We start from the raw sequence: 15,003 nt of genomic DNA on the forward strand, positions 1-15,003 counted from the left end.
GTATTAATATGCTCTCTGTTTGTTATTGCCAGCTGTGCTATCTGATTGGTTCAGGTTCCAGTAAGAGTTGTTTGATAATGACTTTAAATGAAAATTCAATGACAAGCTGCTGGATTTTCCCAAATCCATAATATAAAATCTGTAGCTTTATGTCCCTGTTGGTGTGGATTATTGGATTTGTTATAGCTGATATGTTTATAATTCCCTCACTCTGAGACTGATGCTCGGTTAGAAGGCGCAGTGTGAGCTTCATATTGCATACTATTGTGGTTTGCAGATTATAGTGAAATGTTACTGTGGGCACAGTAAGAATATACATAATCTAGACTGTGTAGCACGCATGACAGCTTCATTAAAATCAGCAGAGTCTTCAGCTCTGTTTTCATAGATTTTCATAGAGGATAAGAAAACAAAGCAAATATTTTGACCTTGGGCTTTTTCTGTGTGTTTGTGCGCATACATCTCTGTGTAAGAGCGGGTGAATGGGTGAGATCATCCCAGAGGCCTTATCATTTCTTACTTCTCTCCCATTAAAAAGGTGGAATCTGCATCGCCCAGTCTGTAAAAATTCCACACAACCCCAAGCTGGAAGATTACGACAAAACCATCCAACAACTGCTGGAAACGCAGCACTCGCGGGCAGTCATCATCTTTGCCAGCGAAGAAGACATACGGTGAGCAGCGCCGCACATTCTGGCTTCACCCATGTCTGTTCAGGCATGCTGATGATTTGCCATGTCGAGGTCTTTAATCTCTAAGTAGCAGCTCCCGAAGAAAGGCTAGAGGCACAGATTTACCATGTGCACGGGCTGTGTCTGCAACACAAACATACCTGTAACAACACAAACACAAGCATGCCTCTGAGGAGAAGTGGGAATACAGATCACAACAAAGCAACAGAGATATTGTTTCATTTACAATGCCCAGAATGCCCACAGAATCAAACATTTACTGTGGTAACTGCAAATTCAGCTCGAACGACTAAAAAGTGGATGTGAAAGTGAAGGAAAAAGGAAAACAGACAGGAAAAATGTCTGTTTTCTTTAAGTAACAGATAAACACGTACCCACAAAACAGCTGTCGTCTCAGGTTTAATGAGATAAACCGGAGAACTGTGCATGAGATGGCTGTAATGTCCAAACAGCTTCTTAAAGCTGGCTGACGCTCTGTGTAATAGATATTAGATTGCACATGCCTTTTTTGCTTTCTCCTAATAAACATGAATGTTCTTGCAGGGGAGTTCTCAATGCCACCAAGAGAGCCAATCAGGTGGGCCATTTCCTGTGGATTGGATCTGACAGCTGGGGGTCCAAAAGCAGCCCGATCAACCAGTTTGAGGATGTAGCAGTGGGAGCAATCACTATACTGCCGAAACGCTCGTCCATTAAAGGTGGGCACACAGATATTCACATTACAGTCTTCACCGCATCTTTTGTTACGTTGCTTCGCTCATTAAGGGTGTCGTCCCCCCCCCCCCCGCTTGATTAATTTGTTCATCAGTTCAAAGTCAACAATGCTAAAAACAAGAAAGTACGATATCAATCTAAATACTGTGAATACAATGCTGGTCATTGTTACCTGTTGAGTTTATGACGCATAAATTTGCCAACAGTTGCTCATTTACACAGCAAGCCAATATAAGAAAACAATGGTGTTCACAGGAAGCCTTTATTTTTGGTTATCAAGTAAATTTCAATTCATTCATAAGTTTAGGATTGGAATAAGTACTTTCAGCTTCACCCTTTTTAAAGTGCTCACCAGGAGACGGTGGATTCATGCATTTGATTTTAATTCAATTCTTTATTCAATTCAATTCAATTCTTTATTTATTTGTCACATGTAGTTATAGCTGGTACAACATACAGTGAAATGTTTTTTCCGGCTAAAAAATACTCCCCCCGACTGTGAGAAACATACTAGAAAAACTTTTACCTAAACTAAGAGAAAAAAAAAAACAGGAGTAAGAATCATATATAAAAATGTAAAAGTGTATAATATCCTGTATAATATATATAAAAAAGTGTAACAGGTGTAACAGCCATGTGTTTGTGCTTATAAGTATATCCATAATCGTGCAAAGTATTGCACTGTAATGATTTGAAAAACTATAAAAATATACATATTTAAACACTTAATCCTCAAATTTTTCAGTTTTATAATAAAAGGATGGATCCATTCTGAAATCTATAAACAAAGACATTTATGTGAGTAAACCACAAACAGAACTCATCATCCTAGCTTCTCAAAAATGACAATAATCAGTCTTCATTTATCAGAACATTTAGAAAAGAAACTAGCAAACAAACTCTGCAGCCAGATGGTAGATACATTAGGTCTCGAGTAGTTCAAATAGGTTTTCCAAATTGGTCTGCTTTTGAATGTGATATGTTTGTGAGATATTCTAATGACACTCTATGCCAACCTTTAATACTTGGTTCTTTCTCACTAATCTACTTCAGTAAGAGGTTCTTCCTTTCAGAATAATACAGTACAATCCTCTCTTTCTCATTGGGATGAATCTACCAGGGAGACCTAAAATAATAGACTTTGGTCCATCTCCATTTTCAGCCCAGTATATATTCTGTCTGATAATACATTAGAATGGTGTTTTTGCAGCTTATGACATGACCAAAGGCCAATTTCTCTCTTGCATTTCAGGCACATTGGTGAAAAATTGGGGAGGAAATTATGTCTACAGTTGGGAGATATATGCATTCTGTATAACATATTGAACTGTACTGCTCTGGCACTATTACACACTGAAATTGATTTAGCATATCCATATATATATTCTCATTCACTATCATTGATTGTGACAGAAAGAGCCCCTTTCCCATTTATCCATAAGGTCTTGGAAAACTAAAGGTGGCGCAGCCTGCACATTTATCCTTGTAGCTGTTTGAAGCAATAGCTTCACAACAGGGCGTATTTCAGGATTTCCAGTTAAGGTTGTGCTGTGCAATATGTAATGTGTTATTTGTTGATGGTGAAAGAAATCCTTTCTGAGGTTCCCATTTTACAGGGGTTTACACTAGCTTGTCACCCTCCCCCCAGTTTGTGTCTGTTCTCAGTCTTGAATCTGGGATCTTTTACATGTGAGGCAAACATGTTGACTGCTATATTACGGAGTAAATGATTATGGTTTGGCAGATTAAAAATATGCATTAGTTACTGACTGAAACATTCTGAAACACATACAGCACTTAACACATTTATTGGACCCGATGTCATAAAAACAAGAAAACACAAATATTTTAGAACTCTGTCAAAAACACTAAAAATTATATTATTATATATTTGGCAAAAAATAAAGCCAAATTTGAGCCGGCACACTGGACTTCTCTGAGACATCAGAAATTAATCAAGCATAACATTCAAAACTAATTTTTCTATTCAGGAATGGAAGTAAATAACTGTAATTTGGCAACCTAATCAAAACATAATGTGATTTACAAATTTTTTTTACAGAGTTTTTGTTAAACAGGAAATTTGAAAATGAATGGATAACAACAATAATTATATTTCAGCTTTAAAAATATAATTTTGATTAAAGAGCTTGCACATGCTGCAAGATTAACCATCACAGAAACATGAAAAAATTATTTTGGTAATTACCAGTACTGTTAATTTAGGACAACTGTGGTGTAAATCTTACATTTAATGGTGGTCCAAAAATTTTTTTTATTGTTTTAGCACAGTGTATTATACATATTCATATAACATATACATATTCTTTGTGCCATTTAACCAGGTCGTACATTTTTCCCCACTTTCCTGTCTCGTCTTTGCTGTTCTGTCACATAAACGTGAAACCTTATTAAGTTCAGATGGTGCATATTGCCTTTTTCTAGGATCATGGCTCTAACCAAAGGTTGGTTCAGTGTTCAATCACTAGTTGCTAACGGCTGCACGAGTACTCCCGGGTGCCTCACGGGTAGTGTATTGTTGTTTTTAATGAAAATGAATTCATCTTCAAAGGCAAAAGTCAATATTGAAAATGATAAAACCCAAGTAATGATCTGAAAAGATCTTAAAATGCTCCAGAATCATAGTTCTTTGTTGTTTCATCAAAGTGAACGATCGCTTTTACGTTTAACCGTCGTGTCATCCAGCAGATTGGACTGCAGTGAAAAAAGTATGCTGTAGAAATCCTGTAACATCATTGAACATATACTGAGCAAAAATCTGCAATCTTCAAAGACTATTAAGAACAAGGACATATTTTTATTTACTTTCTTTCTACCCACTTCACCTCCCTCTGCATCATGTATTTCTGCTTCAGCAAACAATTTCCTACATCTCTCTGAATGACTTTTGACATCCTGCAGAGAACCAGCGTGTCCTTGTTCCCATCTTTGGCTGTGGATTGCACAAGACCAAACTAAAGTCAGTTAGAATAAAATGACTTATTTTTTCTTTTCTCAAACACAGAAATAAGTGACTGTAAACTTTTTCATCTCTGGAAGTCATCACAGGTATTAAAATTATTACAGAAGCACTGCCTCGTTATCAAAAGCGACGCTTAATGGTGGTTTTGAGAAAAACCTTAATAGTACACAAATTTTTTTTTGGACTATTTTAACATTTTATATCATTAATGTCTAAATGAAATGTCATTAACGACTCTGTTATTCTTTAAAACTGCAGTTTGAAGAAGTCTGCCCTGAAGAAAATGGAAGCGAACAAGGGAATTATATAGCTTCATTTGCCAGGACATGCAAAATTTACCACAGAAATATTCACAGCATGTGCCATCTATTTTAAGTTCTGTTCAGTGTCACAGGCCTAATAACCACTCATCATTACAATTGAGGAAATTTGAAAGGCTGGGTTTTATGAAGCTTTCCTTAATTAGGGGAGGTCTAGCCAGGACAAATGTACACTCTGGAGGCAGTGAGAAAGTTATTAATCCACCATGCATTATTGATGGTCTTTGAAAGGAAAATCAGCTGAGTCATTCAGCTCTGATTAGCCATTATTACCTTTACCCACAACTCAGCCAATGGGACTGGATAACAAAGAGTGGATACACAGTGACATTAAAATGGGGAATTCAGACTCTCCTCCAGTCATTTGGGATGCTATGAAATATATCAGACGACATCAGCCTGTCGGCCAAATATGCTGACATTTAACAGTGGCAATGACTGATATTTATCTGTGGCTTTGCATCAATTTGATTTTAAATGTTCGAATGTGCCATTATGAAGAATTAAAAGACTGAAACAGTGAAAAGTAATATTTTTGGAATGACAATTTCTGGATTTTTCTGGCACAAAAGGGGAAATAACATCCATCCATCTATTTTCTTCCACTTATCCAATGCAGGGTCACAGTGGGGCTGTAGGTTATCACAGCTGCGACTGAGCGACAGACGAGGTACAAGTCACCAGTCTATCGCAGGGGAAATGACAAGAAAAGCAAAACTAAGGACGTGACTATGGCCATTAGAGATTATCCAGATTGTTATTTTAAACATAGATATCAGCTCAGAATTCCAGAACTGGTTCAACCCCATTGTAGATAGAGCTGTTTGCTCAGAAACAACAGTAAAAAATGACTGCACCATGGTGCTTGCGGGGGAGTTTTGTCCCAGCTCGCTTCGCTGACCCACATTGGGTGGTAAAGTTTCACAGAAAAGAGAAAAAAATCACCACACAGGCTTTCTTTTTTTGTTTGCAGCAGGTTATTTCTCATAAAGATGATTCTTCATACAGGCACCAAAGCCCTGCTGAAATATGTGTTAAGTTAATATATCACGCCTTCAATCCATCTCCGTTGTAATGGATTTTATGAAGTGAAGAAAACCTGCTCAGCACCTACAGCTCCTCGTAGCCCGAGGAAGCGGGCTTTGGCATCACTTACTATCCCTGCGTTATTTATTCCGCATCCTGGTTTTTAATTAGTGTAATTTCCTAGATGAAAGAAGTGATCAAAGTTCCACGGAGCTTGAGAGGAAGAGGAACCACTAAAGTCAAATTTTGATGAAGTAGTGTTGTTCCTACACCTAGCAACCAGCACTACTGCACCACCACCACCGAGCTTAAAGTTTCAGTACATTTCCTCTAGCCCTGAATTGGTTGGTAATTGGTCCGGAACTGAGCCATTCTCCTCTTTCCTCTCTTCCAGGGTTTGATGAATACTTTACTGCACTCACCCTCGAGAACAATCGCAGGAATGTCTGGTTTGCCGAGTTTTGGGAGGAAAACTTCAACTGCAAGCTGCTGAGCGCCTCAAAGAAAGAGGATACCAGCCGAAAATGCACAGGTACGCGCACCAATTATGAGCATCTCTGCAGTACACTAAAAAGGTGATGCGTAGTTTCACTCTCCCACGTCAGCGCCCGGTTGATTCGAACTTGACCTTTTGCTTGCACTTGAAGCTGCAGGTAAACGATTAGGGTTTCGTTTTTTTTTGTTTTTTGTCTGCTGTGTATCCAGAAAGTCTAACACCAGGTGTTTCTATCCAGTGGGTGCAGGACAGGCAGAGTTTATTATTAGAAAAATAATGCACCACGTGTCTTTCTACAGTTGCAGACTGTCTCCTCTTGTGGCTAATGTCCTGTAACTCTTTAATCCCATATTCCCTCAATTCCCCCCTTAACACAGTCACCTTGGCAGCTCAGCACAGTAACTGAGCCAGAGACTAATTTATTTAGCTTGGAAAGTGACAGAAAACTATGTCTTCTGCTTTAGTACTAGTAGTATTAATGAAAGGCTTGTTTCTTACAGTGATTCATGCTCATTTTACCTAAACTTGCCTGCCAACGGCGTGACAGGCATTGCACTGCATCTATTATCCATGTGGATGATGCCTGTGATGTGGGATGCTCTATTAATCTTGCTTGCATACGTGATGATGGTAATAGCAGCGTGACACAAATTACTGTTTCCTGAAGGATTTTGTTCCCTTTATAATCGCCTGTTTGGTGTCTTTTATCATGTGTCAGAGACAATACTCTTCCACTTAGTGAGCCCCACAAAAGCTCTGTAAAATGACTGTAAATGCCTTTTATGTTTTCTTCAGTTCCCCTGAAAATGGCTGTACAAACGCCTATATATTGGCTCTTTTCAAACTGCAAGCTGAGTTGATATTTATGAATATTAAATACTAACAACAGGCTTTTTTTCCCTGCAAAGACTGTCCATTGAGCAGCTTGTACCGAGCTCAGAAAATCAAAAAGGTCATGTGTGGGCAGAAATGTATGTTCTTAGAAATGGGCTAGAATGTCAGCGCAGATCGCTTTTGAACTTCGTTATTTTATTGAAATATTCTGCATTCTTTATATACTTATGCTGTATTGCCAATTATCATCACTCAGGTCTCCTGTGAGCAGCTATAACTGAGGAGGAAATCATCGTTCAGTCTCCTTTTTGATGGTGCAGGTTTTTTTTGTGTTGTTTTTTGTTAAGTAGGAGTGTGAATATTTCGATTATGATGATAATGATGATGATGATTATCATCATTAAAAGGAGATGTAGTATTTTTGTTGTTATAATTTCCATAATTTCACCCTTTGAAATACAATTGAGTTTGCAACAACAACAAAAATCCTGTCGAGCTTGTACGTTACATATTCAGTCGGTGTATCGGCAGCAGGACGAGGCAGAACCTTTACAGCAGCCTGCAGTGAAAGGGCAGTCCACCGGGGGAGGGGGGTATCAAAGGGCGGGGGGCCCCTGTAGAAGAGTCTAAAGTTCATGATCTTCATCACCTTTTCGATGGGACAAATGAGGTCAATTATTAGGCGTTTATTACTTTCTAATGCCCTGCAGTAATTAAATGTATTTGCTGTATTTGTCATAAACACTTTCTCATGATCCAGCTTCCACGTGGGAATTAAATGTGTTTTCTTATTTCCTGAGCCACATTGTCGCTTTAGGTGCAATTCCTTCAGAATCAAAACTGAAGTAAGAACAACAAACGGCAAATTGAGGAATGAAAAAAGGAACTGGAGATGACAGGGAGAGCTGCAGGAATGTAACGTCTAATGGTTCATAATGCATTTGGCTCTTAGTCTTCGTCTTCGTCTTCCTCCCTCAGGCCAGGAGCGCATCGGGATCGACTCCAAGTATGAGCAGGAAGGCAAAGTGCAGTTTGTGATTGACGCAGTGTACGCCATGGCCCACGCTCTCCACAAGATGCACCGGGACTTATGTCCTGATCATCCTGGCGTTTGTCCGCGGTTGGAGGCAGCAGAGGGAAAAACTCTGCTGAGCTACATACGCAACACCAGCTTCAACGGTGAGTGACACGCTGTAAAAGTTCGGATGTTTACAGGCTGCGCGGGTAAGAAAAACAAACTCAATTATGGTATCGCTTAAGTGTTTAGAATTTTGGACTGCATTTAAAGCTTGTACGCCTGAGAATAAACCATGTCAAAATTCAATTATCAGCTACTTATCAACATTGCAGCTGTTGTCTTACTTAACAGCACGAGCGGTTTCTGTCCAGCATCTTTCAAGCTCTCTTTTTGAGCGAGTGGATAATAGAATCAGCTGAAAGAGAAGCTGTGCAAACATTTATTCATTAATGGATTAATCATCTTTGAGCATATTGTGGTTTTAAAAAGCCAGGTTCCTCTCAGTGTGTCTTTTTTTTTGTTACGGTTTTGTGGATTACTGCTGGGCCATGAGGAAAGACTATATAAAGTTTCTGGTAGATAACAAAGCAAAAGCAGGGTCAGCATTGTTCACTTTACAGGTGCTGGTAGGTTTTGGACAAAAACAAAGAAGCTTCCTCTTTTTTCACTCGATATTCCAACCAACTGTCCAGCTACATTCTCACTTTAAAAGTTGTGACACATGAATTTCAGGCAGTGTTGGGAGAATCAAGTCTAATTAGTTTTGGTTTGAGGGGACCTGTCTGGATAGAGAAGGCAGGAGACAAAACACATGGATTATTGCATATTTATCAGTACTGTTCGCACCAGAGTGCAATTAGATAGTTCACTGACTTTATCCAAGGAAACTCAAGACCATTTAGTATCCTATCTGACTCAGTTGGACATTTGCATTTCCAGCATACAGCCAGTATTGAGAAAGCAGTGCATGTGTTAAAGTGGTTATAAAGACAAAAAATAATGTCGGTATTTTATTAGAACTTGTAGCAATAAGAAGACTAATCATATTTAAAATATGAGTGTCAGACTGTTCCTTTAATTAACACTTAATTCCTGAGTATTTTAGTTGCTTTGTGTGCACATCATGTGAGTTAGAAAGAAAAAAACCAACTTAATGGCAATAAAAGCCATTTCAGGCTACCTCCTCTGTTTTTATGTGTCAGATATGTAACATTTTGCATTGATATGATACTTGATGGGCCTACCTGTGCTTGAATAACTACATTATTCATCCCTGTGCAGAAATCAGAGGATCCTTAACAATTAATGCCGAACGGCTTTTAATGACAGCTGTTCTAAAATGCAGAGAGCAAAGGAAGAAGAGAGACTGGGAGACGAATTTAAAACATAGAAACCTTTGTCATTACAAATCTGCTGGCATGCATGTCAGCCTGTGATCATTAAAGGCTCTTTTGAAGTACACGGTGTCTTCACAAAATGTTCTAGATAAGATTCGGCTAGCTTTTAGATCCTAGTGATTCAAGCACGGCTATAATCTTCTCTCAAAACTTTAGAAGTGGACCCAGATAAAAATGACACTTTCCTTAAGTAGTATGACAAAATCCTGCAGTGTAGTATATGTAGGAATAGTGTACCTCTGGCTACGTTACTCAGAAGGCACATTGTACTAAGGATTTACCTGAGATTGCAGTATTTCCTTTCCTTTTGGAAGGGCATATCCTCTCCTGTGGATTGTAGGTTCAATTCCACAGGCCATCTAGCTTGTGAGGGGGTTCTCTCAGGGTACTCAGACTTCCTCCCACAGCCCAGAGGCATGGTAGCTTATTTAGTGAATCAAAATTGGCCGGGTGTTAATATGAGCTGGTAACCTGTTTAGGGTGTACCCCACCCTTCACCTCACGACAGGCCCCAGCACCCCAACGACCCTAAACCGATAAGCATACGAAAATGGATAGAGAGATGTATGGATGGATGGAGACCCAGTCTTTTAAACATGTATCTTATAACTGAAAATTAACAGGAACATTCGATTCATTTATTTAAAAGCATGACTCAAACAGTAATATGCGCATATTATTTTACTGCAACATTAAAGTAGATGAAAGTTTCACAAGTCTTTTTTCTTTCAGATGAATGCATTCATTACTCTAAAACAGAGATCAACCCTCTGATTTTCCTTGAACCTGCAGCGCATATTTACTGCTGTTATTAATTCACGTGCAGCTCCAGGAATTTGAACAATTAAATTTCTAGCGTGGTAATCAGACTAAATTTCCATTTCATTTCATTATTCGCTCAGAGATCCTGTTGTTCGTGTTAGTTCTATCTATTCAAATAAGGTTGTTCAGTCACATCCCATCCCCCCAATGTCATTTTCAGTCAAAACAGAAGGCGTGTGTTAGGGAAGAGTTAACAGTTTTCACAACAATCCCATAATTATGCAGTGTTTTGTTATTTAAGTAGTAATACACCGAGCAACACAGTTCTTTCTTTTTTTTCTTTCCCACAGAGCTCTGATTTTCTTTGCTTTTTTATCCAGTGCATTTCAGTTCAATTCAGGTTTATTTATGTAGCCCCAAATCACATCAGCTGTCACGTCAGGGTGTGAGTTAAAGACTCTATCTTGTAGAAAACCATATCAATTAAGAAATATAAGAAAGCACTTATAGGTATATTGGGGATATTGGGAAGGAAAAACTACCTTTTAACAGGAAGAAGCCTCTGGCAGAACCAGGGTCAGGGAGGGGCAGCCATCTGCTGTGGCCAGTTGAGGGGGGAGGGAAAGACAAGAGGAAAGAAAAAGAGAGCATAGAGAGAGAGGACAAAACACTAACTAAGGTAGAGCGAAGACAAACATTTAATGACACACTGCAATCATCCAGGCAACAACAGACCAAACTAAATTGCTTTAAAAATTTGTTATTGCAAATACGCATTCATCAAAACTTTGAGAACCAGGTTTAATGAATGAGTGCCAATTTTGGGAGGCAGCATTTGACTGAGGGCTGCACAGGAAAAAGGGAATCGTCAAACAGTTTTTGTTAGCATTTGAAATGCGTCTATTCAGAGGATGGGTTTTTATTTTCTGCTTCTTTATAGTTTTTTAACCATCAGTGAAATGGCTGTTGCAGTTTTCAATACCGGTTGTATTTGACAGTGTTAGGACGATTGAGTGTGCTATAGCTGCTGTATCAGAAGAAATTAGTCCTGTCCTGCATTGCTGTATAAATGTATGACATAAACAGTGGGTGAATAAAGTAGTATGGTCACCAAAAGGACCAACTTTGACCTGTAGGCGTCACGTAAAGAATCTTTTCTGTAAATATTTTTTTGCAAAATGATGAAATGCAAAAATTCAACTCGTAGGATATCACCAAGCTCACTGTTGTCACTGAAAACATGCGATTTTTACAAACTTTTAATGTTTCTAAGAAAATATCTATCTATTACATATATTTCAGGTACTAAAGGACTAGTATTAATTGCAGATGGATGGATGTTTGGTGCTATAGTGAGTATTTACAGCAGCAGGCTGGTGTATATAAGATCAAGGCTCATCATAATGAAGCAACATATTCAGTGCATTAAAAATAGACTTTGGTAAACACTGAGGAACTGAAAAAAATGCAAGGCTCTGGCTGCAGAAGTTGATTTCAGTATGAAAGCTGTGATTTCAGATAATACTTTTTATTAAATCAGTGCTTTATTTTCTTCATATTTCTTGACATTGAAAATTAAATTATATCAGTAGAAATATTAAGGGTAATATGTGATATTATGCACTAAAATTATCCCGATGCATTAAAAGTATGTATATGTGAAACTTGGTTGACACTAAGCATTGCAGTGATGAAATTTAACAAGGTTAATTACACCATATAAATACTTCTATACTAAAAAAGTGTGAAAGCAAACTTGTGTTATTGAGCTAAAGGCTAAAGAGCCGCCTGCCTTTCTTTAACACTGTCGCTATGGCAGCAGTGCAGAGTTCCAGCAGGCAGGAAGCCCTCTGAGTTTAAGGTGGAACTAAAGCAGCAGACTATATGCAAACGACAGAGCAATATAAATATTTCAAGAAGGCCTTAACCAAGTGCAGATTCATGCACTGGATTGACAAGCTGTTGCCCAACCTCGATAACCATCTGGATTCATGCTGCTGACTTTTCTGTCATTTGGCCTTAGAAAACATTTCATTTTGGTAATGACAAATAAAGAAGTTCATGTGAACCAAAAATAAGATTTTCCATTTTCAGTCTCCACAGCCTCTTCCTGCCTTGTTGTATCTCACACCTTTTTATAACTGGTTGTTCTGTTGGTGCTCTGTCAGGCGTATCTCGCTGCCCCTTATTGCATTTAGACTGGAACCATGCACATTATCCTGTGTGTGTGTGCCGCTGCTAACGCGTGTTTGAGAGCCAAGGAGTGTAAACCTCCTTTGTTGATCTCCCCACCGTGCTGGAGTCACAGAGCTGAAGAATGAGAGGCAGAAGGAAAAAAAAAAGAGGAGAGAATAATGATGCGAGAGAAACACAGCAGTGGATCCCTAGTCCACCCACACTGCTCTGCACCGCACAGCAGCAGTACACTTTTGTCATGTCTTAGTTCAGAGCCACATGCAAATGCATAAATCTTTCATCATAGACAGCATTCTCGCTTAGGATTCTACACAAAGCATTTTGTTCCCTTGAAAATATCAGGCAATAGAATATAAAAATGAATTTCTAATGTCCTTTTATCTGCGCACACAGAAACGCCACTTAATTATTTGCTCTGAAGCCGAAACTGAGCGCCAAGTGCCCAATCATGCGTGTGACTTTACTGAATGACTGTGTGTTTGCGCACGCTATATATTTTTGCTGGGGCGTGCAATAAGAATGTTAACCCTGTGACAGCTTTTGCTCACTGGTGTCAATACCTTGTCAACATCTTTATACACTGTGTCAACAAGTCTACTCTCTGTTTGGTGGAAGCCGAAGTGACAGGACGGTGACTGCCGCCCACCCGGTTTGGGTTTGGTTTTCATATCGACAGAGTTTTCAGTACGCCTTTGACAATGCACTTGAATTAATTCTGAACACCCGTCCCACTTCATTTTCTGTGCTGACACACAGATGCCTATGAATTAGTGTTCTACTTTTAAATTGAAACATCAGTGGGTCAAATGGCTCCACTGCTGCTATTTCTGTAGTGGTAATGTGGAATATGGTGCTGTCACTTTGCATAACTGCAAAATGGGAGAGATTCGTGTCTCTGCATCGACACTGTAAGGGCCACAAACTTTCATTTGTAATACACAATCGTGTCACAAAGTCAAAAAGAAAATTTGGGTGCTTGTTCACAGTATTTTATTTAAAAAGCTGGTTATTTTGTTCTCTGAAATTGGATTTTCTCTCGCCTCGTCTGCCTTTCTTGTTTAACAAGAGACTTTTAGCCTGAAACTTTTGTAGAGTGTTCAATGACAAATGTCCTTGAAAAAAAAAAATAAACTGGAGGGAGATGAAATTCCCTTCTGGCTGAAAACTAAGGAGAAGGTGCGGTGGCCTTCCATCTAAAAGCCACAAGCTCTGTTCTAGTTACAAAAAACAACATGTTCCCAAAGTGTTGTGGACATATGCTCGTGGTCCATTCTCTTCACTTATTATAGCCAGAGCTATTAAAGTACTTAATTCCCATGCCAAGTGTCATCAGGCTCCCCCTGTCCCATTTCAAAAATGGTATCGCCATCCGTGCATGTGAACCACTGTATGCTTTGCCAAGGTGAACAGACTTGTGAAATACAGCAGTTTTTTTTCATTCCCTCCTGCATTGTGAGGTGGTAGAAATGACCTCATCAACAATGCAGACCTCATGTATGAAATAAAGTACAACCTTTATTCTGCTAATGTCATTCAGCGCTCCCTGCTGTAAAGGAGAACTCACGTTGACTGGCATTTGCATTAAAATGTGCACACATTAACACGTGCACCAGTGTTAAAATAACTGACAGGCTCGAGAGCCTGCAGAAGTTCAAATAAGGAAAACCTTAGATATTTAAATGTTTCAGATGTCCACAGTCATCTGGAAGCTAATTAGTGAAATCTTCAGGGCACCGCTTAAGCCTGGATGCTGCACACTGAGAGCGGATGGGGACTGGAAGATGCTTTGGCTGACCTGTTTGTCCTCCTTACGTCCCCAGTTGTTGACCAGAGTGTGACTGAAATGCAGCACTACTTTTAATCTGCGGAGGTGTGCGCTGTTTTTAAGGAGCAGCAGCCAGTTCTTGATATTAGAGTTGAGAGTCCACATGACTAACCATGTTTTAAATGTGAGAATATATTCTGCCAGTGGGCATTGTGCAGGCGTGATGATGAATAGGAAGCAGGTAAGAAAGTGTTATAGTGGTCAGTAGGGAGCTTAGTAGCTTTCTAGACTTTTTTTGTCTGTTATTATCACAAAGGTTCAAGATATGCGTCTTTGTTTTTGGAGGTTTATATTTGGAGAAAGGCACACAGACTCCTTTGCTTTGTCCTTGTAGGCCACCAAGGAGTCGGGAGAAACGAGGTAAAGGGTTTTTTGTTTTTTGTTTTTCCACACCAACGTCTAACACTTTTTCTTTTTTTTTTTTTGCATCTTCTCTCTTGCTCTGCTCTGCACAGGCAGTGCCGGCACCTCTGTTGTGTTTAACAAGAATGGCGATGCTCCAGGACGCTATGACCTGTTCCAGTTCCAGATGACCAACTCCTCTACCCCAGAGTATAAAGTGGTAGGGCAGTGGGTGGAGAACCTCCAGCTCAGGGTATGATGATTTACAGCCGCTGATGAAACAGACAAGAGGCATGCGTTTGCAAATGTTGGCATGCGTGATGATAAGGGATATGTGTGTGCCGATTCTACAGCACGAGGACTTTGTGTTTTCCAAAATTGAAATCTCTCAAGGTGTG

General features: G+C 39.2%; 1 protein-coding gene across 1 annotated transcript in view; it reads left to right on the forward strand.

Annotated features, from left to right (window-relative positions):
- Positions 1-15,003, forward strand: part of LOC101484945 (metabotropic glutamate receptor 7) — a 75,530-nt gene that overhangs the window by 35,167 nt on the left and 25,360 nt on the right. The window contains exons 4-8 of the mRNA XM_004546029.3: positions 539-674; positions 1,236-1,390; positions 6,130-6,267; positions 8,044-8,244; positions 14,719-14,858. Coding sequence (XP_004546086.1) covers positions 539-674; positions 1,236-1,390; positions 6,130-6,267; positions 8,044-8,244; positions 14,719-14,858 — 770 coding nt within the window. The remainder of the gene's footprint in view (positions 1-538; positions 675-1,235; positions 1,391-6,129; positions 6,268-8,043; positions 8,245-14,718; positions 14,859-15,003) is intronic.

The sequence above is a fragment of the Maylandia zebra genome, linkage group LG20 (assembly GCF_041146795.1).
Source record: "Maylandia zebra isolate NMK-2024a linkage group LG20, Mzebra_GT3a, whole genome shotgun sequence".
Classification (NCBI taxonomy): Eukaryota; Metazoa; Chordata; class Actinopteri; order Cichliformes; family Cichlidae; genus Maylandia; species Maylandia zebra.